The sequence below is a fragment of the Apis mellifera genome, linkage group LG1 (assembly GCF_003254395.2).
Source record: "Apis mellifera strain DH4 linkage group LG1, Amel_HAv3.1, whole genome shotgun sequence".
NCBI lineage: Eukaryota > Metazoa > Arthropoda > Insecta > Hymenoptera > Apidae > Apis > Apis mellifera.
This window is the reverse complement of record NC_037638.1, coordinates 25,501,632-25,528,219: the sequence shown is the minus strand read 5'-3', so window position 1 is coordinate 25,528,219 and position 26,588 is coordinate 25,501,632. Positions and strand designations below refer to the sequence as shown.

Here is a 26,588-nt window from a genome sequence, read left to right as displayed (position 1 = left end):
TTTGCTATCAGTTTATCAAAAGTTTCTTTTATAAATTCCAATTGTTGCCATTTCGTCGATAAATTTTACAATCAAAATTTAGAAATTAGTCGTAAGGATGAAAGAATAGATTCATATAATTTCCTTTTCGTTATTTTCCATGAAAATATTAATCGAAATGAAAATGAAAAAAAAAAGAAAATAAGAAGGAAAGGAGAAAAAAAAATAAAAAAAGAAGAAAAATCAAAGGAATCAAAAGAGGAAAGAAAAATACATTATAAGTGTGTATGTATATATATATAAATATATATATATATATATATATGTGTGTGTGTGTGTGTGTGTGTGTGTGTGTGTGTATTCAGTATAATAATTAAAATTAAAGTATAGCAATTTTTCAAAACAGCAAAGAAAGAAGCATGATACAGCTGTGCGGTCAATAAATCAAGATTTTGTCAAAACTGAGAAAATTTATGATATACCTAAGGAGATTTAGTGAATAAACATTTTGATATGATTAACCCTTAACAATGAACCCTTGAATTTGCAAATGTACAATTTACCGTTATGGTCAAAAACCACAATACGCGTGCAAAATTTAAACTCTGGCAATAAAAGTAAAAATCAGTATTATACTTATAATACTATAATACTATATAATACTTTGCATTCGTCACTAAACATTTTGCTATTATTAGTTCTTAGCGATCGAGTTTGAATGGCATACGTACAATTTACCGTTACGGTCAAAACGGTAAAATATACATATAATATACAATATGCAAATTTAAACTTTAGCAATAAAAGTAAAAACCATGTATCATTTTACACTTGCTACATATTATATTTTCAAGTTCAAGATTTTTCTTCTCCTTTGTTCAACTTCTGTTAAGCTTTTTCTCATAAATAATATTTTATTCTTTTTATTTTCGCTTTGTTTATAAATTAACAATATTAAAATATTTTTTATTAAAATGAAACAACAAAATAATCAAAATTATCGTAATAGTTATTTCAACATGAAACTTTGATATAAAATTTTAATATAATTTTAATTACGATCACAAATATAATCGAACATTCGAGAATATCGTAATATTTTTAATATTCTTATTTTTAACAAGTGTATAAATTGTTTAATTCCAATCGTTGTTTTCTAAACATAGTCAATCTTCTTGTTTTTTTGTTTTTTTAATTTTTGTTTATCTCCTTCATCCTCAATTATCATATATATGCGAATTTTAAGTAAAAATGTTACTTTTCTCGAATCTTCTTGTTGTTAATTCTGTTTGCTTCTTCTTAGCATTCGATAACAATTTTAGAATATTTTTATAAATGTTTACCGGTAGATGGTTGTAATCTCTCTTCTATTTATCTTTTTAGAAAGGTATATTGAAATATTATTATAGATGTTTCTTGTTGATCCCTTGTTTCTTCCAATGAAATGAACTAGATATTAAAATAGCGAACAATTCCGTAAACTTTAAAAATATGTTGACGATCTCGATATTAATGTAACCACGTACAAAATTGGAATTTGTACAGCATAACTTTTTCTCTGAAATCAGGGGACAGTGTTAAACAATTTTTTTACGAGAACTAATATATGCAAACTAGCATATGATATAATACAATTTATATCTTTTGGTTAAAATTGGTGGATACAGTAATTTTATACGATGTAGAGCAAGCGTAATTAATCGACTTATGCAAATGCGATTGGAACGTATCGAAAGAAAATCAGTGTTCATTTTTATCTGCTTTATAATACGTACAAATAAGAACATTGGTAACATTTCTTTTGGTTAAAATTGGTGGTAATTTTATACGATGTATGTACGGCTTTTCAACAAGCGTAATTAATCGATTTAACTATGCAAATGCGATCGGAATCGTATCGAAAGAGAATCAGTGTTTATTTTATCTGCTTTATAATAAAAACAAATAAGAACACTGGTAACATTTCAATTGTCAGGGATGTTGTCCAGATGCTGTCTGACATTAGAAGGCCTTATCTACTTATTTACGTTTGCATGAAATCATATTAAATATATTTTTAATTTTACTTTTTTTCATTTAATTATTCAAGATTATTAATATAAATAAGAAATTTTATTTTTTTAATTGGATATCAACGTTGCATTAATCTGCTAATATTTTAATATGTAAATAAATTTTTAAAATTTCTGTATTAAATATATCAGGGTTATTTATTTATATAAAATAATATATATTTGTTCAAAATTCTATATCCAAATTTTTAAAAGAACCGTCATTTTTTAAATAATATTTCTTTTCTATCTGTAATTTTTCAGTGAAATTTCTATTAGGAACGAAGGAGAAAAAAATATTTACACACATTATATTATTATTAAATTTTATTATATATTTAAAAATGACGAGATATAGAATAAAGAAAAAATCAAATCAAATAAAAATAAGGAAAATTAAAATTGATAAAATAATTATCTATTTGATATTAAGAGATATTTGATAACTTTTTTCACAGTATGTGTAATTATAAATTTGTGGTTTCAGAAGAATAAAATTGAACGAATTCCTTTTTCTGTCTTAGATTTTTTATAATTTGATTGCAGTCCTATAATATTGCAATCTGTCGAGAGATTCTTCTTCGTTTTTCTAGAAGAATCTCTCTACTCTTTTTGTTGCTCTTGAATCATCGGATGGCAAAACTTCTTTGTAATAGGAATTGCTCTTTTATTATTTCTAAATTCTTCACTCGAGATTGTTCTTATCCAATTATACTGCAACAAGAAAGAATATTAAAATAATTAATAAATCTGTATTTGCTTCAAAAGTCGTGAAATCTGAAATATTCTTAGTTTAGAATTTAATAATGCTGTACTTACTTTGCTTTCAACGTTTTATCATCTCTTTAATTTCATTTTTCCACTTGATAAAACGTTGACTTTTTTGCTCTTTGCAATGTGGAAGAATTAAATCAGAAAATTCTAGAAATTGTTCCTGCAAATGTCGAAGATGACTGTGAAGAGAAATGTAAGAGTAGTTATTTTTTAAAGACATTTTTTGAAGTAAGAATGGTTGTTGAACTGATTTTTCCCACTTTCTTTTCCATTTGTCAACAAATTAACAAAGTATTAAGCCCCTATAAACACAATTTTATTGATTTCTACGCCCAAGTAACTTGAACAACAATTGTTAAGCGAAATAAATCAATATTTCCAATTATTTAAATTATTTACACACAAAATACTTATCATTACAAGTAATAATAATCATAATCATTTTACATCATAATTACACTTTAAAATATTTCAATATATATTTATAGAATTTTTTAATCGAAAAAAAAATTCGAAACCTTGATCAATAATCTTTATTTATATATTTCTCTCGTTCAAATTCTGTTCAAATAAAATCGCGTATTCATCAATCTTGGATTACTTACCAAGGATGGAGGCCACAATTTACTGGAAATAAATTATTTATGCTCGAATACGAGACGATTAATTGATTTAGAAGGAAAGGAGGAAACGAGATGCTAATAGTCGTGCGAATCGCTAAAACTCGACGAACCACGAGCCGATAAAGAATCCCTCTCGCGTTAATGAAGAAGTCCACGCAGATACCACGCGTCCAACACACGTGGATAACGATTAGATTCGTATGCGCTTGATTGCGCGTGCACTTGGCCGAGTAGTGGATTCGAGCAGCGACATTGAATTTCTTCTTCCCTTTTTCTTTGTCTTCGCGGGAACGAATGTTAATTGCACTTTGTCGCGTAGAATTATTCATTTAGTTTGGACAAAATGTTTTACGTCTCAACTTTTATCTACGGCGTGGAAAATAAACGGAAATATCAAAAGAAGAACAAGTCCCTCTTCAAGTTTCAAGTCTCAAATAAATTGAAATATTCAAAAGGAAGAAACTTACTTCCTGTTCGCAAATTAAACTAAATTAATTTTCAAAAAAACTAGTAAATTAATAAATTCTTATCGAAATCTTGTAAAATTATTCATGGTTTGAATACAATGTTTCAGGTCGCAACTTTCGTCGTAAGAAAAATATAAAAAAAAGAAAAAATATAAAGAAAAAGATACTTTCTCGCGTCCCTTTTTCGTCTAATAAATTAATAAAATCGAATTAAAAAGAAAAAACTCGTTCTTATCGGGAAGAACACACGCACACTGTCCCGATGGTGATCGAAATCGCGTGTGGCGTCGCAGCTTCCGGGCAAGGAGCGCGTCGCATGAAAAATATGCCTGTTAATTGACCCCATGGCCAACGACAACTCGAGGAACGGGTCATTAAATCAGCGTAACGTCCTGCGCGCCCCAACCCTGTCTTTATTACGATCCGATACCTATCATTATCGCAACTCTAGTACCGGTAACGAGTGATCGAGGAGAAAAAGAAGGAGAACGGCGAGCAGAGATATTAAATGTTAAATCAACAAATTTTGTCAACAGAAATTTACATACGTATCTCCAATCTCTTACAATCTCTCTCGATACTTCGAACGCTTCGAATATTCTCGAGTAGAATTTATTAATTGGTCGGATTATTATTTGTTCTATTTTCAAAATTCAAATTTTCTTCTCTCTCTTTTAAATTAAGCGCGCAATTTCAATTTGTATCAATTCATCGAGATATATCATTCTCATCGATTTGCTGGAGATGGAGATGAGAAGATTTGGGGGGGTGTGAGTTAAGCAGTGTGTCGTGCAACTTTCCAAGATCGATCTCGAGGAATGCGCGTTTTTCCTTCCGAAAAAAAAGAAAAAAAAAGGAAAAAAAGATACGCGGTCTGTAAAACGATCGAAACCGCTTAGATTTTACGACGCGTGATTAAGTTGAAAAATGTCGCGTGGAATTTTCCCGTCGGCGATACCCACCACGCTTCTTTTAAGCTCGTTCAAGAGTTGGTAATGGTAATTGGTTCGCGAAAATCGTGAATGGTTTTCGTTCAATGTTAATACACGGCACTGTTATTCATCGTACGTCGAATGATCGAGGTTTAATTTATGCATAGATTGAAACGAGAAATATTTTTCAAATAATTTAAACCCCGGCACAATCGTTCTCGTTTCTTTCACAATGAGGCAATGGATTACACAACGAACGAACGAATGATAAAGTTTACGGTGAATTGTTGGAAAATTTTTTACTTACCCTGCACTTTCTCCGTGCAATAAAACGAACATTATATTCAACGTCAAAGTGACGATAAATTAGACATAAAATTGAATAGAATGTACGCATGGATCGTTGCTTCGTTGTTACTACTATGCGTCCCCGGCATAACGTTCTTTTATTCGGATAATTGAATACCGCCTTGCTAAAACGAATGATCAATAATACGTTTTAATAAGTTCGGTAAATTTTAAATAAAAAAAAAAAATCACGTAGAGAGACGTATAACAAATATCAATTGCAAATTCTCTCACGTTTTTTGATACGAATATAATACGCTATTTCCTTGTGCCAACAATATAAATAGAAATTAGAATACGGAACGATATCCCCGCGCTGAATATATATATATATTTATGAAACATCTTTGGAGAGTCAATTATAGAGACGAAAACAAACACAAAAGATGATACACAAAAATATTTCAGGTTTATTTATTAAGTTGTGTGAGCATTTTAGATGAAGCGAGACGGCAGTGGAACGGAGCAATCTCATTCTATTTGCGTTTCGCTTCGCTTAACGCAAACTTCAATCGCTTGTAACCACATTACGGCATTATATACATTAATAATTTCCACGAACGTAATTAGAAAAGTGGAATTGAAATAGAATCTGTTTCTCTATTAAATATCGTAATATATAATCTTTATAATACAACTCCGGATATTTGTACAAATTAATATTTCCAAGAACGTAATTAAGAAAGGTTGAATTGAAATAAAGATCTATTCATCCTTTAAATGTCATAATACACATCGTATTTAAAAGTATTTATGTATTTTAGCGTATCGTAAAATATTCCGCGAATTTTTTCCCACATTTTCCATAATTGCATAAACTTCCGCAATTCACTCGTAACTTAACACGCATCGCCAAACCAATAGTTTTATTGCGAGCTTTATGGCCAGATATGTCTTCATACGAATACCGTTTACCGACAACAATGAAAACCCAAGAATTCTCGCTTGATCAAGCGCGCAGAAAATACGTCCTCCATGTGTTCGTAAATAAAACCGATATTTCAGTTTACAAACTTTACCCTCTAGAGAATCTTTCCAAACACGTGTGTCACATACACCAGTGTATATATACATACATATATACACACGTGTGTGAAACGCCCATGAATTTTTCCATCGAGGCTAATCCTTGGAGAGGAGCCGGTAGATGGCATCGGCGAAGCGTTGCGAAAAAAGCTTGGCTTTGCGGTGTGGCCGATCGAGAGATCGGTGTCAGCCGATGAAGAGGCGAGGAACGGCCTTGGTATCGGATTTCTCATCTGTATCGAATCGAAATTTGCATTTCATTCGCGCCGCCGATAGCCGATCTTTCCGCGGAAGGAATTTACATTTCGTTTGGCGAAAGCGATTCGGCGGCTTATCTGATTACCCCTCCATCTAATTACAATGTTGATACATTTTAAAAACAAATATCCCGATGCGGATACGAGTAGATAGGTAACAAAAGATGCCACGTAACGATAAAGGCATTGTAGCGTCTCGTTTACGAGGCAAATTTCCTCGCCTTGATCCTCATCTAAATACAGAAAGCTAATGCGCTAACGAGTTTTAACTTATTTCAGCTCGTCGAAAGTATTCGAGGAATCGTCTATAAGGATTTTAGGATTTTACTTCGATTCATAGCGCCAATTTATCAAAACGTAATTGAAACTGTAATTACAAAGTACCGTAAAGCCGAGTAAATTACGAGTTTCGACTCGAAATCATTTCTAAAGCCGAACCCTTCTTACAGGTAATAAATTTTATTTACGAAAAGGAGAGGAAAGCAACGATCTATAAACATCATTAACAATACTACTACGTCATAAAATGTCTATCTCTCGAATCTATCTCTCCCCCCTTCGAATGTGAAATTATGACGAATAATTGTGAAACGTGATCTAAAAAGAGCGAATCGAACAAAAGAAAAAAAAAAACAGAATAAAAAGAAAGAAGGAGGAAATATCGACGAGACACGAACGAGTCTCGATGCCTGGGAGGCAAGATCGAACGAAAGAGTTTTCCGTCTGGCTTAGAGGAGGATCTAGGAATGCGGGGCACTATTAAAGCAGCGTGGAAGAGCAGAGCGGTGCACGGATAGATGCTCTCCACGGCAATCACCTGCTGGGTGGTCCGGCCGATCGCCAGGGGCCATCTCTCCTCCCCAACTCCCTCGTATGCTCGTATTAAGTCATTTTCCCGCGTGCCGGTGCTTCGTTCCGTCAATAAGCCCCCGGAAGGTGGATCGAATTCGAACGAGATCGAATTCTTCGCCCAGGGAAACTGATCCGTCGTCGCGTGGCTCGACTCGTGTTCCACGCGCAAACACGTGTCGTCGGGATGATCGATGATCTTGTTCGAAAGAGGAGATATTTATTTTACCCGATTTTTCATCTCCATTCTCAAAAATTTCTTTCTCTCGTCTCGATATTTTATCGATTTCGTTAGGTTACATCTCGACGATATTTTAAATTGAAAAATTCGCTCGGTCGATAATATTTTTTTTTCTCGACTCGTCGATCGGTTAGAAAGAAATCGCGTGACGGTGGTTGGCTCACTGGGAGTGCCAGACGTTTCGTAATGGGTCGAAATTCGTGTTTTTAGTGGCGGATGATGAGAAAGCAGGGCGCGGTTAATATAGGTGGACGCGGGTTCGTCGACGGCTCGTTAACGAAAGGGAGGATCGACGATCGGTGTTTAGAGAAAGCGGGCATCGATTCTCTCGATAGTTTCATCGCCACGAGCGCCGTTCTAACGGAGGCTCGGATCCTACTCCGATTTTACCAAATGCTTCCCGCGATTCCGACACGGTCATTACTGATTTATTGCTCGATCCACGAATTTTTGCCTGACCCTTCCAGTCTTCTTTCGAGGAATAAAAGGAAACTCTTTGCTTAGTTTCGAAATTTACTCGGAACTTACATTCCGTAGCAAGTCAATCGCGTCCTCTTTCATTTCCTTTTCAAAATTATCAAAAAATGAACGAAACGAAAGCTGCATCTTATCGAAAATTAAATCTTTTTTGAAGGAAAAATTAATTCTCTCTCCATAAAATTTATTTATTCCACGAAAATCAACTTTAATCTCGTCTTGTTTTTTTCTTCGATGGAGAAAATCCAAGCGAAGAAGAAAAATTCTTATTTAATTCTCTTTCCATGAAACTTATTCATTCCACGAAAATCAATCGCGCCTTTCTTCACTTCTTCTTCGTGTATTAAAAATGGACGAAACTCAGTCCGTATAGAAATCTTATCGAAGCATAACCAAGTTAAATCCTTGTTTGAAGGAGCAGAAAAATTCTTAACTTAACTCTCTTTCCATGAAATTTCATTATTCCACGAAAATCAAGAAAATCTCTTCAATCGCGTCCTCTTTCATTTCCTTTTCACTATCAATGACGAAACTCAGCCTCCATGCGCACGAAGCCTTGAATCTTATCGAAAGCGAAAGATAACGAAGTTACATCTTCTTTGGAGGAGAAGGAAAAATTCTCTCTCCATAAAATTTATTCATTCCACGAAAATCAAGTTCTTTCCACCTCGCGTACGCTGAATTATCGATCGATCCGGCAAAACTCACCTTCCACGAAAAGTGACGCGCATTAGCCGGAGAAAAATGTTGTGTCGCGGAACGCACAACTGATAAAGTTCCATTTCGAAAAGGAACGGAATTTATGCAAACATGTTAATAACACACGAGGCGAATGAGCGGGCGTAATTACTCGCATTATCAGCTGGACTCGGTAAAGGATATTGATAGACGGAGGGGGGGCGGGCGAGACGAGGGAGAAAAAGAAGGAAGGGAGTCAGTTGGAGTCTGACGTATTTATCAATAAATTTATTAATGACGCTAGCGGCACAGCATTCTCGATTGGACGTGAGAGGCTATATAATTACTCGGATGAACTCTAATTACACGAATCAACGCTAATTCCTCGATCCCTTCTCGAGACGCTGTACGTGTGTGTGTGTGTGTGTGTGTGAGGCGTGGGCTTCATCTTTGGCGAGATTTAATCGAGGTGTGTCGCCGATCATCTCCGCTAGAACTAATTCGAAATTGAGGGATTCGTTTTTACATTCTATACATCGCGAGAGGATAACAAAGAGAGGAAATTTTTCAATTATTATAATTCCTGTTTCCGCAATTCTATCATCTTTGTAAGTGTGTCCTCTTTAATTGGTAAATTTACATAATATCTGTCTACGTAATTAACGAAAGTTTCGAAGTATTCTTCTTCTATTACTCACAATTGGCTATACTTATTGCACACGGAGAAACGCATAATTTAAATAATATAATAAAGGAGAACAATTTGAAAAGTAATTTATACATCGCAAGTTTGTGTAGCGGAAGATCGAAACACGGAAACCACGTATCCCCCGGCACCGCCTCCTTATTAATGAAATCGCGAGGGATCGGTATCCAACTTTGTTACGACCGTTATTTATATACCATATAAAAATTAATTCCATCTTGTTAAACGACCAAACCGTACACTCTGTCTCCTATCTACAGTGATATCGATGCACCTGCGCTTCGCCCATCCCTTCTCATATACCATACACCGTGGTGCATCGTGCGAGATAGAAAGTTTCCAAGTTTCATAAATCTCTTTCGAAACCTTGCCTCGATATTAAACCGCGATCATCTTCGATCGTTTCACGAATTTACAACAGGATCGTCCCATTCTATTCCAATCGATCGACGATTTTTAATTGAATATCAGAGCAAATATTTTCCATTTCCTTCCTTCCTTGCTCTTCCAATTCGATTCCACGGAATGAATAACATATATTGCGAGGGGACAAGGAACGCAAGGAGCGGACGTAAATCAAGTGTCGTCGTCGATGGCTAGTCTCGGCCACCCTTTTCCCCCCTTCTTCGCCAGCAGATCTAGCCACCAAAGTCCATGCATCACGGCCTAGGCCCTCCCAATTGCCAAACACGCCCGCCACGAGGTCGAGGAAGGGGGCGGGGTGAGTGATCTCATCGCGGAAGTGCACCGCGAGAATTTTGTATTCCGGACGTGTGGGCTCTATAAAACTAACCGTGCCCACGCGGCCCTGTCCATTATGCGCGCCGTCAGATACTCATCGTCACGTAGCCAGGCCACCTGTGCCACCATGAATATACCATAAAATCGCGTTTTGCTTTTCTTTCTTCGATCTCGACCGGGCCGAGAGAGTGCGTCGCTCTCTCATTCCTGGCTCGTGCCGGCCGGGAACAAAAGCCAGTTTTCGGGGCGCCGCCTTCAATTTTAATGATATATTTTATATGGGGAAATTTTCGGATCGGCCACGTGCTTTCCTCGAATCGATCGGTAATTCAGGTTCCAGAAAGAACGACGAAAGGTTTTAACATTACCAGCATCGTTTCGTATGGATCATTTGATAGATAGATAGATAAAAAGAAAAGTATCTTGGCAGTTTTTGATCTTTAGATTCTTCGCCTTCTCGAGAAACGAAAGTCAAAATTCGAGATTGGCCTCCTTCTTCGAATCAATCGTAATATAGTCGATTTTAAGAAAAAAACGTTGTTTCTTTAAGAAATTCCAGTATCGTTTGTAATGTAATGTAGAGAGAATAGAAATGAAAAATTTCGTATCTTTTCTTCTTCTTCGAAAGAGAATTCAAGAAACACTCGGTTTCTTGAGGCTGTTTCAGGAATTAAATTTTAATCGTACATTTAATCGAGAAATTTTGAGATCTTCTTCTTCTTCTTCTTCGATTGAACGTTCCTGAGAAGGATACACGAGGGGATCGAAACGGGGTTGCTTCTAACCTCGGTTTAAGGGTCAACGGAGAAAGTGGAGAGCTTACTTGGGAGAGGAACGAACAGGTTCGGATCGCGGAAAAATCTGTTTCGATTTATGCTCATTGAAGGCGACTGGCGCACGGTGAAACAGAATAGGCTGAGAGGCGTGGTCGTGGGACTCGCGATGTTTACCGTGGGGCCAGTCGATATTTATTAGGTAGCTGGGAATCGACCATATACACGCTCTTCCGTCCTAAGAAGATTTTAACACAGAGAATAATTCGAAAATTTATTATATATATCGCAAATTGCGAGAAGAAGATAATCTATTTTTCTTTTCATTTATCGTTTCTTCAAATCTTTGATCTCTTTGACGAAAGGTTACGTTTCGATCGATTATCTCTTTCTCATCGAAATCAAAGTTTATCCTGCGAGGTGTATAATAAAAAGAAAGATAATCGCCATGGCCGAGTGGACCCGTGTAATTCCAAGTTAACGCTTTCACTCGGGTGCTAATTAACGCCGTGGCTGACCTTTGATCCCTAATGTAAAGAGAGAGAGAGAGAGAGGAAACCCGTGTACGGGTTTATATAAAAGTGAAACTATCGCTACGCGTTCCACCGCGTTGCTCGCTCTTTGCCAGCAAACGGTTTCATTCAGTAGTAAATTCGTGAAATTTACGCTGCGTCTCTCTTAGTTTATCGATCCGGTTTTGGAAGATGTGGGTGTGCGGTTTCTGAACATTTTCAGTGCCGAGGCTTGTGCAACTCGTGGTACAATTCGACTCGAGTAAGATTCCTAGCTGGTTCGAGAAAAAAAAGAAAAATTCGAATCTAACTCGATTAAGAATTCTCATTTAAAAGATTGAATTATTTTACGCTCGCGAAAGTTGGAACGATAGATTTAACAGATAAACGATGGTAAAGAGATTGTTGTGTGAAGAATTCGATCTTGTTGTTTCGATTAACGAATCAATCGAATTAAGAATAGGTTTAGTTGCGTTCCATGGTTCTGGGTATAGAGAAAGAAATAAAGAGAGAGACGCAAGTTCAGCAGACACGGAATATCGGTGTTTCGTTCGACCTCTGAGGAAGCTAGCTGTGCGTTGCTAGCAAAACTTGGTAGGTATTAAATTCCTAGTAAAGGAGACACGCACCCGGAAGCTAGAAAACGAGTCAGCAGCAGCAACAACAACAACTGTAACATTTTCTTAACGCTTCGAAAACCATTCGATAATTTTGAAAAGGAACAATTGCTCGAAATTGATCACTATCTTTCTCTTCTCGGCAATTTCTTTACTTTTATTTATCAAAAATTCGAAATATATCGTTTCGTTAAAGATAAATCGAAGTCGATTTGAATTAAAGAATAGAATATTTTCGTTCGTAACGGAGAAAAAGAAAAGAATCGAGTGACCAAAAGCGTGTAATCGATTCGCCATGTGCAAAAGGTAAAGACGAAACAAAAACACTTCTTCCGAGCATTAATGGATCTCAATGAATCATCGAGCCGTTAAACCCATCGAAGCCGTAGAGGTGTGCGGCATAATATAAACGCGGATTTCTCTCTCTCTCTCTTATTTTTTTCCTTTATTGCATTATTATAACAAGTGTTTGCTCACGTAACGCGCGAGGGCTTTAACCTATATGAATAGACGAGCACGTAGGCAGATGAAAGATGCGGTGCACGATTCGAACGTCGTCGTCGTTCTCGTCTAGGTGACGATTCATGAAACTCGGGATAAATCGTTCGCATGGGAGTAACATGTGGGCACATAAACGCCACTCTAAATCGTACGTTATAAATCGTTAGCAAAAGTGGTATCGCAATGGTATTGTATCGTAGGAGAGAAGGAGAAAAGGTAATTACGAAGATGGTGGCGGAATGGGCGCAGCAGCAGAAGATTGCAGAAGGTTAATTGTTACGATAAACCTTCAATTTTTTAGAAGAGAATGGAATTCGATAATTCGAAGGGTAAATTTTTCTCTGGAAATCGGTTCAAATCGGTAGAAAGATTTCTTTACATCGTATCTCTCTTCTTTATTTTTTATTTTTAGATAAACGAAATTCCGCCGATGAAAGTATAAACGGAAACAAGATGCCAACGAGGCTCCGTTCGAATTTACGCGTGTCGAAACGCGGTGCTAGTTAGCGTTAATCAACTTACGTAGAAAAACATGTTTATCGTGGGCAAACTAAAGACGGGTAGAATGAAAAGAGAGAGACAGAGAGAGAAAAATAGCTTGGTCTGCGCTCGTGAAAGCGAATCTAATAAAAATGCTCGAATTTCAGAGGTATTATACGAGGAAATATAATGGCGATAATAATCGTACTATTATTACGATTATCTCGGGATAATTAATTCGAACGAACGTTTTCCGACTCGACTCGACTCGATAAAAATTCGCGGTAATAAACGTGTTACATAAAACGTGTGTTTATCGCCGCGTAACAATTTTTAAACGGCCCATAAAGGAAAACCCAAAGTTCAATGATGGTTGAATATCCGATATCAGCGTATCCGGCCAGAAAACCAGATCGTAACGATTGGATCGGCCAATAATCGGGGTTTAAAATTTCGATCGAGGAGAGAAAGTGGACGAATCGAAAAGATTAGTTTTCATTAAAAAAATAGCGTGTCACGCGTAAACATAAAATTCCCCGATTTTATCATAAATTCCTCCGACTCGTTAGATTTCGCAAACGGCTCGTAAAACATACCTGCGCACAATGAGAACCGTTGCGTAAAATACAATTATAGGAATTATAGATATTTAGATTCGAAATCCGTATATTCTTTCAATTTTTGAATATCTTTGCTCGAAAGCTAGGATTATCCAAAGAATTAAATATTTGAATTCAATTTTCCATCTCAGATACGTATAAATCTAAGGGGGGAAGCTATCGAAAAAAGAGTATCGATCCTCGAGAAGATTTATGAATAGCAGCGTAGAAATAATAGAAGACCACCTGTTGGACGCGCACGTGGTCGAGCAGTTCGCCATTCCTCTCGAGCGATACAAAGCAATCCCCTCTCTCTCTCTCTCTCGTTAATCGAACGCAATGATACACGATGGATTTTATGAAGTTATCGCAGGTGGTCTCGAGGTGAAAGAAAACGGGAAGAGACTCGATCGGATAATTAATGAACCGGTGCTCGTTCTCTCATCGGAGGGGAGCGTGTTTATCGGTTCGTTACGAAGTGCGAGTTCGTTGACAAGCGTAATAATCGCTCCACTTGTTGCCTCGCTTTGATATTATAAAAGAAAAAAAGGAAAAGGATCTTTCTTGGAAGATTCTTGAAAAGATCGATCTCGTTTCCAATCTTCTTCCGTTCCCTTTTCTTTCGAGGAAATTCGAATAAAAATTAAGATTTAGAAAGATCGTCGTTTCGAATTGGCTACAAGAGTCTGGAAGAGGCTCTGAGAGCGCGCCAATGATCGTCGGCAGCGCGAATTCAAAGAGAGGGTCGAAATCCATTGTCGGTCGAAACGAAATAAATCGGGCCGATTTGAATACGATAGGGGAACCGTAAGTTACAGTGAATTAAACCATTCTTCATATCGTGACATATTTTATATTCCTGCCATCACAACCGTCTGTTAATCATTGCTCACCCGGGTATAATTTATCGTTACCGTGGCAAAAATTGCGAACACCGTAACGGTACGTAGTGTCACCTTTCTTTCCCTCCTCCCTCCTCTTTTTTTTTTCTCCCTTTCCTCTCCCAAGAACACGACTCCCAACCACGACGCGAATACGTACCGGGCTGACTATGCTAATTTCAAATCGTAACTCACGCACGCTTTACAATTACGTATAAATGTATTCATTCATAAAATTGATTCAAACGTTAACAACACGTTACGTTGCCAGGAGGGCGAATACGAGGTGATATACGCGTTGGCGCTTTCTTTACGCCCCTCCTACCTTCGCTTTTCTTCTTCTTCTTCTTCTTCTTCTTTTTTCGTCTCGAATCGAGGCGAGCCGATTCCATAAGCGCGTTTTCCTCGTGACAAATGCGCGATATATTTGTCGAGCGAGGAGATGCGAGTTGGACCTGTTGATCGGATTTATTCGATCCCATTTATTTGGTCGAACAGGTAAACGAGTTCACTTTGCGGAAGAAAGAACGGAAGTTTGATTTGGAAGGAAATATTGTCACGCGAATTCTTTTATCATGGTGTTCGACACGTATGAACAACGATCTCTAATTAAAATTTTGTTTATTTCTCGTAATTTCGAGCAAGTTAATTACGTAATTAAAATACGAATGAATTAAGATATATTAAATAGATATAGTGATATCGAAATAATTAATAGTTTCGAAAATATTTCAGTCCTACGTAAATGAAAATATTCGAATTATAGATTCTTTTCTGCTTTTCTATGACGTCACGATTGTCAACAAAAAGTGGAGTGTGAAGTGGAGATGGTCTTGAATAATTTCCATTTTCATAATTATTCACTATTACGTTTCGAGCAAATAAATCATCAAAATTAACTTTATTCCTTAAGGATGTACTCTTTCCACCAAGAAGGTGCTGCTGCAGGTTACGTGCGGCGAGCGGAAGAAATATTTTCCAATAAGAGAGAGAGAGAGAGAGAGATCTTTTCGAAAAAATTGCCGATACTTTATCTCGTCCTTTCCGTATCCTCTCAAGGTTCTCGAGGAGGAACTCCCGTTAATTGCGCGCTCGCGAGTATACCGCTCGGATTACGCTTCCGGCATCTAGACAGCCGAGAATTTCAGACGAGGAACCGGGTGGAATGCGACACGGCTCCTCGGCAACGGATCCTCGCCGCTTAGACGATATACAGACGAAGGAGGAGAAGAAAAAAGGGAAGAAAGAAAGGGAAAAAAAAAAAAAAGGAATGCCTCGCATTCGCCACGATAAATCGCTTATCGAGGCTTAATTGCGCGTCATTCTCTCTCTCTTTTTCACTAGATACTGTTTCTAGATATATCTAGAAAAAGGAATCTCTCGATATCCAATTTTTCGAAAGATTTCACCAATTGTGAAATATATATATATAGAGAGAGAGAGGTGATTAGAATTTGATGATGATCGAGTGTCGTAATCGATTGGTAAAAGCGAGTCGCGGTGACCTCTGTGGTCGCCGGCCATTACACGGGATCGAACACAGGAACACAGAAAAGAAGAGGCCTTACGAAACGAGATCTCGCGAGCCGCATTCGTAATGGACGGATTCGAGAGGCGGTTTATAAATATGCAACGGATGTACGAACAACGCGTGTACCATCGGGGCGAGAGAAAAAAAAAGGCGATTAATATTTATACGATACGATCGAGTTGATTTTACCGATTCTCTCGATCAATCGAGAGGAGGAATCGAAATCGTTGATAGGATGATCGGAAGGAATTTCGAATATTTCGTTTCGAGATATAAGAATCGTGATTCTTTTTTTCAACCACGTTAAACGTCATTGCAAACATTAGAGAACGGATTTATCTTTCGCACGCGTGAAACACATCATCTTATCTAACAGCTAAACAATCGATAACACCGCGGTATTGAGTTCGACCTACTTTACCTATCTACAATACGAACAGTGAAGGTTTTAATGCTTATTCACGGCAAAAGATACGCGGCTTGAAAGGAGCGCGTAATTTTTAAATCGCGAAGCGGATATTTTCACTCGATCCATTAGGGGGGAGGGGAAAAAAGACGTATATGCGTATAATATTTCGCGACAGATGAAAGAAGATTCGAAGAGGATTGGATTATAAAAGGAACAACGTAACGTTGCGTAACGTTGCGCGAAGATATTTATAAGAAGGGAAAGAAAAATGAATCATCGTTGCAAATTACTTAGAGATTTCGTAAAACACGTGGATCGTTTATCAAGTGTGCATTAGGAAAGATAAACTCGTCTAGGATTTGATTGGAAATACATACAAAAGATATCGTTCACGATGAATTCATCAACGATTTTGTAAATAAGAAGAGAATCGAATCCATTCCCTCTTCTTCCTCTTTCAATTTTAAAAAATTCCAAGACCAGTTTAGACGAAAGCTTTTCTAAATATTATTCTCGTTTTACGAGAAGGGAAAAATTCTCTTTTACTTTTTCTTCAATTTCGAAAAGTCTCGCGATGCTTGGATCAAAAGTTGGACACGTTCCTTCGAGAAATATTGCTTCCTCGTTCGACTCGACTCGAAATTCCACTTTTCTCCAATTTTAAAAAATTCCGAAGAAAGAACTTTCCTTCGACGCGAAATTTTCTCTTTCTCTACTCCAAAAAAAAAAAAAAAAACAGTTCCAACGCAGATCAAAATTGGACGCGATTGTTTACGCGATGCGCGACGTGACGTAACTCGAGCGGAGAGAAGTCGGAGAGAAAAGAAAGAGAGAGAGAAGAAGCGAGGCGGAGAGGAAAGCAGGAAGGAGAGCGCGTGGAAGGAGGAGGAAAAAACGGGAGCACCGGATCTCGCGACAGATCCATCTCCGATGGATCCAGGGAGAGGTCGGCGATCAGCTCGAGTGGCTGTACACCCACGTGCGCCTGCCTCGTAGCCACGGAGAGGAGGATATTCGGGTTTCCCCGAGGAAGGAGGAGGAACGCGAGCCGCGAACGAAGAAGAAGAGGACGCGAGAGGAGAGGGCAAACGCGGCTAATGGTAATGGTAGCAAGCCAGTGTCTCTCGGGCCGCCGTCCAAGCCGGTACATATCCACGTCGTGGTCCACGTGTGCTCGCTCGCTCTCTCTCTCTCTCTCTTTCTCTCTCTCTCTCTCCTCTCTCTCTCTATATTTCTCTCTCGCTCGGTCGCTCGCTCGCTTTTTCATCCTCGAGGATTTGGAAGCAGGGACCGAGCGTGTCCGTGCGTGTCCCTGCTGCCGTTGGAACCGTTCATCTTCGAGGAGGAGTCGATCGAGAGCGGAGACGGGTTCTTCGATTCTCTTTTTCTCTTCCGGTCACCGAGCTCCCTCCCCCCCTCGAGATCACCTCCTCCTCCTCCGATATCCTTCTCTCCGAGATCCGACCTTTGCCGTCTCCGAATCTCTCTTCCACCTGCCCTGCTGTATCATCGAAATCGTCAAAGATCTTCTCTCCCCTCTTCCGCGATTCACGTTTTTCCTTATTTTTTCTCTCTCTCTCTTACGATCGAGAGATCGAGTATCGGCGAGAGAGAGTCGAGTCTCCTCTCGAGGGTGTTCGTTCGCCGCTTCGCGGAAAAGAAAGGAAGGAAGGAAGGAAAAAGGAAAGGAAGGAAAGAAAAGGAAGGAGCACGACTCGATCGGATCGGAATTCGGATTTTTTTCGGTTATATAATAATCCCGTATCCTGGGACGGCGTTGCGTTTAGGCGAAAAAAAGGATCGTGAAAGAAGGGGGAGGGGGATCTTTGGATCTATCCCTCTTCTCGTCCAATGAGACGGTAGGGAGTAGTAAGGTTGGATCGTGATAAATTGGTGGATCGTAAAGATAAGGGGAAGACATCGGACGAGGCATCGTTCATGAAAGACTCGTATTCAAATACGTTTAATGGAATTCATCATTCTTCCGGCGACGAAATCGGCGAATCGACGACGAGAAGAACGAAGATTGAGATTATTTTAAAGAAATAGAGGCAGAAGAGTGGAGCAGCGGAGTGACCTCGGAGATTTATATATTGTCTCGAAATCGTGGCCGCGTAAAATCCTAATAAAACGTTTCATTCCGATGTGATCAACGCGCGAATGCAAACAGTGATCGAGATGACAAATGTTTGCTCTTTAAATCATCATCCGCGCGAGCAAGTATAATTAAAGAGCGAGGTTGACTGGAGGGGATCGTCTCCAATTAACGTTATCGAAGACACATGTCCAGTGTTTTTCTTCTTTTCTTTCTCCTCCTCCTCTCCTCTCTTTCTCTCTCTCTCGCGACGAATAAACGAAGGAAATCGAAACGATCGACGCGTCGATCGTCGTAAATCGTCTTCGCGAAATTTAACAATCCGATTTTTCGATCCCTCGCGCACCCACCCCCTCGTCGAGAGCAGCGAGCGCATTCGCGAGTGACTCAAACAGTGTCCTCTCTCCCTTCCGGGGAGAGCGTGTGAATTTGTGCGAAATTCGTCGCGAACGATTACTTCTCAACCAGTGAAAACAAATTCCAGCACTGCCTTTCAGAGAACAGGAAACTCCACCGTCGAAAAGGAAAACTCGATTAATAGAATTCGTCGTCGAAGAGATTCGAGGCGCGCGAATCACAGAGGAGATCAATCGTCCGAAATATCGAGGGACAAAAACGCAAGAGACGGAGGACCCTCCCCTCCCCTCCCCTCCCCTCCCCTTTCCTCGTCGACATAGATCCCCCCGAAGGAGGGAAGATGGCAGGGGCGCGGCGATGAGAGGGGCGCGAGGAAACGTTGGGAGCATGGGGTAGAAAAATGCGGCCCGGAAGGTCAGCTTGGACCCTGGCCGTGGTGGCCCTCGGAGTAGGGGCCTTGTTCCTGGTCGGATGGCGGATCGGCACGGGCGGCGACGCGTTGTCTGCTCCGTCCACGCCGATCGATTCGCCTTATTTCGCGGTGGACGTCGCGTCGTCCGGGCCCCGGGCTCGCGTTCGCCGCGAAAAAGAAGACGAGAAGAAGAAGGAGGAGGAGGAGAAGGAAGAGGAGGAGGAGGAAGGAGAGCGGGGAGAGATCGAGAGGGAGGATCGATCGGCTCCCAGCAGAGATTATTCACCGGCCGACCGAGAAACGAGAGGCGCGCCGCGTTCGAATGGCAGATCCGAGGAACGTTCGAAGGGAAGCTCGAGTAATCCTCCCCCAAATCTCGAGAACGGTTCGACGATCGATTTTGGGAGGAAGAAGAACGAAGAGGAGAGTGGATCGAGGGCCACGGATAAGTTGTTGTCTTTTCCTTGGACGAGAAATTTGGAGGAGAGGGAGGAAGACGATGACGAAAGGGAGGACGGATCGAGGAGCAGAGGTATAGGTTGGGGAGGGAATGCGGGAGATAAGGTCGCGAGCTCGTTGTCGAGCGATCTCGCAAGGAAGGAGGGTAATCGCGTAGACGATTCAAGAAAAATCTCGTTTCCATGGAATCCGGAGAGAGAGGAGGATGAAAACTCGGATGGGTCGAGAAGGTATTCCTTGGAGAGGGTTGTCGGTCGCTCGCGCGAGAGTTTCGAGGATGATCGAGAATCGACGAGTTATTGGGTGTCGGGCTCGCCTCCATTACGGGTGGATCGTGACTCGCTCGCGTCGCTCGATCCCGAGGAAGAAAAAGACGGAATAAAGGACGATAGGAGTAGTTGGACGAGTTATCCCGCGGAAAAGTCGCTTCTCTTATCGAACGTCGAAACGAAGGAGCGACGTATCGAGGACGTGTCGTTGAATCTCGAGGATAAGAGGGATCCGTCGATTAATTTCGAGAAAAATCACGAGGAGAAATGGATCGATCGTCGTTCGAAGGAAGGAAATTTCCTGGGAACGGAAATGGATGGAAAGGAGGAGGAACGGGCGAGTGGACGAACAGCGAGGAGAAACGAGAGTTATCGGGGGGACGAAAACGCGTGGAGACGAGAGAATAACCGCGAAACGAGCGAGGATCCGATTACAAAGGGGATCGATCTCCTCCCGTCGTCGCAGCGGAGTGGAAAGAGAGGAAGGGGAGAGGAGGATGGAACTCGGTTTTCGACGGACGACGACGAGCAGAGGACGAGGACGGGCACGTTGAATGGGCCGAGTGAAAGGAGCAGCGACGTTGAGGAGAATTTGTCGCGCGAGGTGAATGGGCGATCGATGAATGAAGTGGAGAAGAGTTCGGGGCAAACTTACCTCGGCTCGGGCCGCTCCTTAACGTCCGATGCACGCGCGAACCGAGGCGAAACCGAGGCGAGGAAAGCGGAAAGTATCGTAATTCCCCCCGAATCCGAATCTGGCCACCATCCCTCGAACCAACCTCGTTCATCGTCCACCGAAAGGGGAGGGTGGAGACGAGTCCCGTGGAATACAAACAAGAAGGAGGAGGAACATGTTGACGAACGATCGATCTCGATCGAGGAGGTTGGGACGCGGTGGAACGAGATCGTGGCCGATTTCCATAATTCCGAGCGGGCAGAACAAGGATATGGACGAGGCGGGGAGTCGATCTCGCCCGATTCCTACCCTCCAGCAACGCCGATGCCGCCACGGGATCTTTTTTTTCGCCGGGATCACGGATCCTCCGCGAACACGTTCGTGAGTGGCCGTGGGGAAGGGAATCGGGATCGAGGGAATATCCTCGAAGGAACGAGACCTCCCATCGTCCACTCTCCGACCATCGATATTCGCGGGATCGACGAAAAATTAGAAAACAACGACGATAACGATGATGATGACGGTGATGATTCGCGTTTGGAAGGATTGCGAAGAGAATCGTTCGACGAGGAGTTTCCGAGCGCGGTGGAGGAAAGGCACGGAAAGGAGGAGGATCTGGGACGCGAATGGAGTGAAAATTTGGTGGGGGGAGAAGAGAAGACGGGGGACGAATGGTCGAAGGAAATGGTGGAGAAATTTGAGAGACGAGCGGGTCGAATTCGTCGAAGGAGGTACGCGAATTACTATTCGCAACAATCCGCCACCCCCATGGCGTACGTGCACATCCAACCGGTGTATCCGGTGGCGCAGGCCCCACCGCCGAACAGGAAGTGCGTACAATGCATGGTTGTTTACAAACCTTGCCCATCCACGCCTAGACAACCACCTTTCCCAACGTATAAGTATCAGGAGCTGGCTTCCAAGTGGTTCGGGCTTAAATATGGTAAGTGATCGAGTGAACGAATACCTCGCGTCTACGGAATCGCGATTACACGCGTACGTACTCGATATTTATTTAATTATAACGAGTAAGGGGAGGTATTAAGCGGAGGGGAAGTTTCTAATCGTGATAGGATTAAAGCGTCGTTGCAAATGGAATCGTGTTATTAGTTCTAATTATAGTCGCAGCCTGAGCGACTGTGATTACGTCCGCGCCGTTACACACGATGAAGAGAATGCGCGCGTTTAAACGTACGTTTATACTTATACGATACCAGTGATATATCCACTTTAATCCTATTTCCTTTTTTTTCCTTTCGAGAGAGGGAGAAGAAAAAAAGGAAAAAACGCAACGTTGATATCGCGCGAAAGATAATATCATCCTTCCTCGCGGAGAGGATCCTTCGAAGTCGCTAAGAAACGAGGCTTAATTAAACGCTTTTTACGCTACTTCTTTTCGCGAAATTCGCCGAAACCTCGTCCATCGTCCCCGGACGTTGATTGCAATTTATCGCCGCGCCGTTTCATTCCTAGAAAAACCACGTGGACGAAACATCGGTTAATGAGGCTCGCGCTCGAGGCCTCCTCGAGTTCGCGGGGGTCGAAGGTCGAATCTCTCGATACGACACCGACACGACCGCTCGACTCCACTCGACTTCCGTTTTTCTCCCGTCCGTCGTCGGGAGACGACCCCACACCTCAACGTTCGCCTCGTGGAATCGAGCTTTTCGACTATCTTCTCTTCTTTTTTTCTCCACTCGATTTATCGTCTTACTGTTAGATAACTTCGAGACGCGGTATTATTACTTAATTTTCTTTCTTCGAATAATTCTCATTTGTCGAGGAGAAAGAAACGCGATGATTAATGGTATGGATGGGATAATAGGATACATATATATAAATAGATAATAAAATAATATTCCATTATCTAAGTGTGCCATCAACGTTCCATCCATGCAACTTCTTAAGCAATAATACTTGTTTATTGATTTCGATGTTTCAAGGAAGTATTGATTATATTCGCCGGGTAAAAGAGGAATAATAAGGATGAATAAGGCAAATGGAAAGGAAAGTTGTATAGGCACGTACCATTGAGGAACGGTGGAGAAACTAAAAATATCGGCATATCAACGGCGGCGGCAGATGTACGCGTGCATTCGCACGTAGAAAAGTGCGTGATGTCTGGGCGAAAGTGCGCGCGAGTAGCGATGGGTTCGAGTGACTCGGGAGCAATTGTTGGAACAACGACACCAAGATTTACAAATTCCAAAGATAATTCTATCGCTTTTCACGTTTATCTATCTGGATCGTTCATCCTCGATCGATCGCAGTGAATAAACTCCTCGATCGGAATATCATCAAGGCCGCTCGATAAAGACTCGATTTTATTTAAAAATTTAGAAAATTATCTAATCTGAAACTTGCACTTTTAATCGATCTACGATAATATCGATGATATTTGTACGAATTTTTATCAATCTAATGTTTATGCAAAACGAAATTTGTACAAAGAAAATTCTTTCCCCTTCTTCGAATATATTTCTCGTATATTTTGCATAAATTTGTAAACAAACAATCTTAACAATTAACAAAGAAAATTTATATAAGGATGTATAAAGTAAATTATTGTTTTCAATCACACGTTACACTCACATTTGAACGCTTACGTTTGATAACTTAAGTATTTGTCTTATACGGGTACGAAAAAAATTATAAATTATAAACCGAGTCGTTTATGCGTCGTATAAACGCGTTGAACTTGACTCCATCGCTGTGGAGCGATGAATCAATGTCTCAACACGTTCGCTTTATCCAGGAAACGAGCGTTTCTGAACGATACGAATCAGAGTTTACCTTCTCCTCGATGAAACGGTAATCGGAAACGGAAAAGGTGTTTGCGGAATAAACGATTAATTTACGTAATTGTTACATATTCATCGTGCCTTACCATCGATCCTGCTTCTTCAAACTTTTTCTAAAAATAGTTGTTTGTTTGTTGTTTCCTTATCTTGAAATTCGAATATTCAATTTGCAAACATTACAGTTTTTGTTTATAATTAAATGATCGAAAACGAATATTTCGTACATTACTTGATTTACTTGGAACGTTATGGTAAAATCGAGATTAATTAACTTTTCTAATAATCTCTGAAATTTGACCGCCAACTTGTCCAGCAACAATTAACATTTTACAACGTGTTTTCACGCCGCTCCGCCAATTTTTTATCCGCTCCTCGTCGTTTCACGGATTCCCATTAATTACGTCACGAATGCGGTTAATGACCGGTATCAATCACAAGAACGTTACGACGTAATCGAATTGAATCCCGATTCTCCACGACGGCGGAGCGTGGAAATGCCCGTTTCTTCGCTGGCCCCGCCACCAACATTTTGTTCCTGCCTTTTTTAATCAACCGATATTAATTACATTTTTTCCCTTTATCTGGCCCACACACACCATTTTCATTATTATGAAATTAATTTTTTCTTTCTCTCTTCCCGGATCTCTGATTCGCTGATTTCGTTTAACCTTTAAGAAAACGATAAAGGAAAAGGCACTTTCGTTTTTTTTTTTTTTCTTAAAATTTATCTTAATATAGTTATATTATGTATACTCGATGCAATATATTCCTCGTATGCGATGGAGTATCTTTTGACGAATTATTATCTCGATTATTATTTACACTCGGCTCGTTTCGATACGAACAAATTTTAAAATTATTTATCCGATATTAGATATTGAAATTGACAAGTGGGAAGCGCGTGTGGTAATTAAACTCGTGGTGGTCCTCGATTAAAATTCCAAATATTAACGCGCATTTTCGAAGAATTGCCGCAATTAGCGGCCGATAATAATGCATCCAATCGAGCGATCGTATCGAACGATTATTAAAAAAAAGAAAGAAATCTTTGTTCCGATTAATTAGATATTTAATGACATTTAATGATATTTAATGACGATGTTGTTATCGCCTCTATCGTTATTCGATACGGAATTTTTTTTTTTTTTTTAATCGAAGATTGAAAAAAGGTCAAGAGTTTGATAAAAGCGAGATCCAAGGATTCCCAATTCTCAATTGAATTCGTTTCGAAACGTAGAATTATTGTTCCGTAAAAAAATTTTTAATCATAGACAGGGAAGAGATATCGCGTGAGCGAGCGAGCGAGCGAGTAGATTCGATGCAGAATCATTCGTTGTACCGGCCTTGTGAGAAGAATCTCGTAACACGGTTCTTTATTAGCGCACCGCTCGCACACCTTTATTAACATTCCGTCCGGCGACGGTGCAACGATGTCGATATACAGAGGATGCGCCGATGATCGTACAGAATTTTACGCTTCTTGGTTATTAATGGCAGCGAGATACGAATCGAGCATTGGTGTTCCGTGTAACAATTTGCAATCACGGTTGCTTCCGTTCTGTTCCGTGTTTTTCAATTTTATTTCTCCTGTAAGGCGAATTTATTTACCCCTCCAAAGTTCTTTCGAAAACTTAAACTTTCAGATAAAAGTATAGTTTTATATTTAAAAAAAAAATTACTTGGATCGAGGAAGAAACGGTTATTGCCAAACGATAAATCCGCAATTCTTAAGTTAAATCGCTCTCCAGTCTTTAATTTTTCCGTCTTATCGCGTCGAAGAAACAACGCAATTTCGTTGATTGTACGTCGGTAAAAAAGGAAATCACTAAATCACCGTGGCGCAAGAGTGAAGTAATATAAATTTAAGAATAATGCGATTGCGTACGTGCGCGCAATTTTTGAGCGACAAGTATGAAAAATGAGCGATAAAAAAAAAAAAAGAAAAAAGTCTCGAGCAATTTAGTAGATAAATTTCACACATTTCGACAAATAACTGTGAAATGTCAGCTACGTTTCCTTTTATCGAAGTAGAAATCGAGGAGAGATTCTCTTTTGGACAAGATTTGTAATTTTTTTTTTTTTCTTCGTCGAGAAAAGGTTCGTCGACCTTTATTCCGAGCAAAGTAGCCCGGTTTATAACAGGTTTATGACAAAGGACACTTTACATTTAATATTTCAGCAAGGTATATCCAATGCATATTTATATTAAACATGAACCTGTCATTTTGGTTAGTTAAGCGGCGACCGCTTAAAAAATTGTTGCCGCTGACCCCTGTCACGATGTACAAATTGCATAACGAATGAATGTATAAATTATCTTTTGATCACCGCCATTTGAAAATTCTCGTGAGATATTAATTCCGCGATTAATAATATCGTGAGCAAACGGGTAAGATTTTTACCTCGTTATTAAACATATAATATCGAGCTATCTTAACAATTTTTGAGACAAGTAAACCAAGTAAAAGTGTATATTTATCCATGTATACGTGCTTAGAATCGTTTCGATTATTTTTCTCGCTTATAATTACGTATCATTAAACACAATAAGATTACCCTCGTCGATTTAACTATCGTACAATTACTTGCAATTATTGAAAGATCAAAGAAAAAAATAGATCCAGATCGAGTACTCACTCATCATCCCTTTTTATATTTTCCGTTAACGTTTTAACCGACCATTTCCTCCTCAATTTTTGAACTTACTTCATACATTTACCGATATAAAAAAGAAAAGTATAAATAAAAAACGAACTGCGTTTATATCGGCAGATTTTCATTAAATTACAGTCGCAACGCAAAGGAATATTTTTCTTTCGTAGACTCGAAAAGAATCGATCGAAATAAAGTATCAAATATCCACAGTAGAATCGCAGCATCCCACGAAAATCAGCAAATTGTCGAGCAAAGTATTTTTTAGCAAAGCTTGATTGGTTAATCGAGTAAATTACATTTTCACGAGAGTTCACATTTTCACCAGGCAAGGCTAAATCATCTCGTTTCGCGGTGTTTTATTTACTAGAGGGAATAAAAAAGAAAAAAGGAAAAAGAAGATCGTATCTATGAT

General features: G+C 39.7%; 1 protein-coding gene across 2 annotated transcripts in view; it reads left to right on the top strand.

Annotated features, from left to right (window-relative positions):
• The window catches only part of LOC410775 (laminin subunit alpha-1), a 116,098-nt gene that overhangs the window by 53,820 nt on the left and 35,690 nt on the right, over positions 1–26,588 (top strand). The window contains exon 1 of one of the 2 annotated variants that reach the window (XM_026442281.1): positions 17,579–21,663. The exons of the other annotated variant lie outside the window; for it this stretch is intronic. Coding sequence (XP_026298066.1) covers positions 19,305–21,663 — 2,359 coding nt within the window. The 5' untranslated portion in view covers positions 17,579–19,304. Of the gene's footprint in view, positions 1–17,578; positions 21,664–26,588 lie in introns of those variants that run through there. 2 annotated transcript variants of the gene reach the window in all.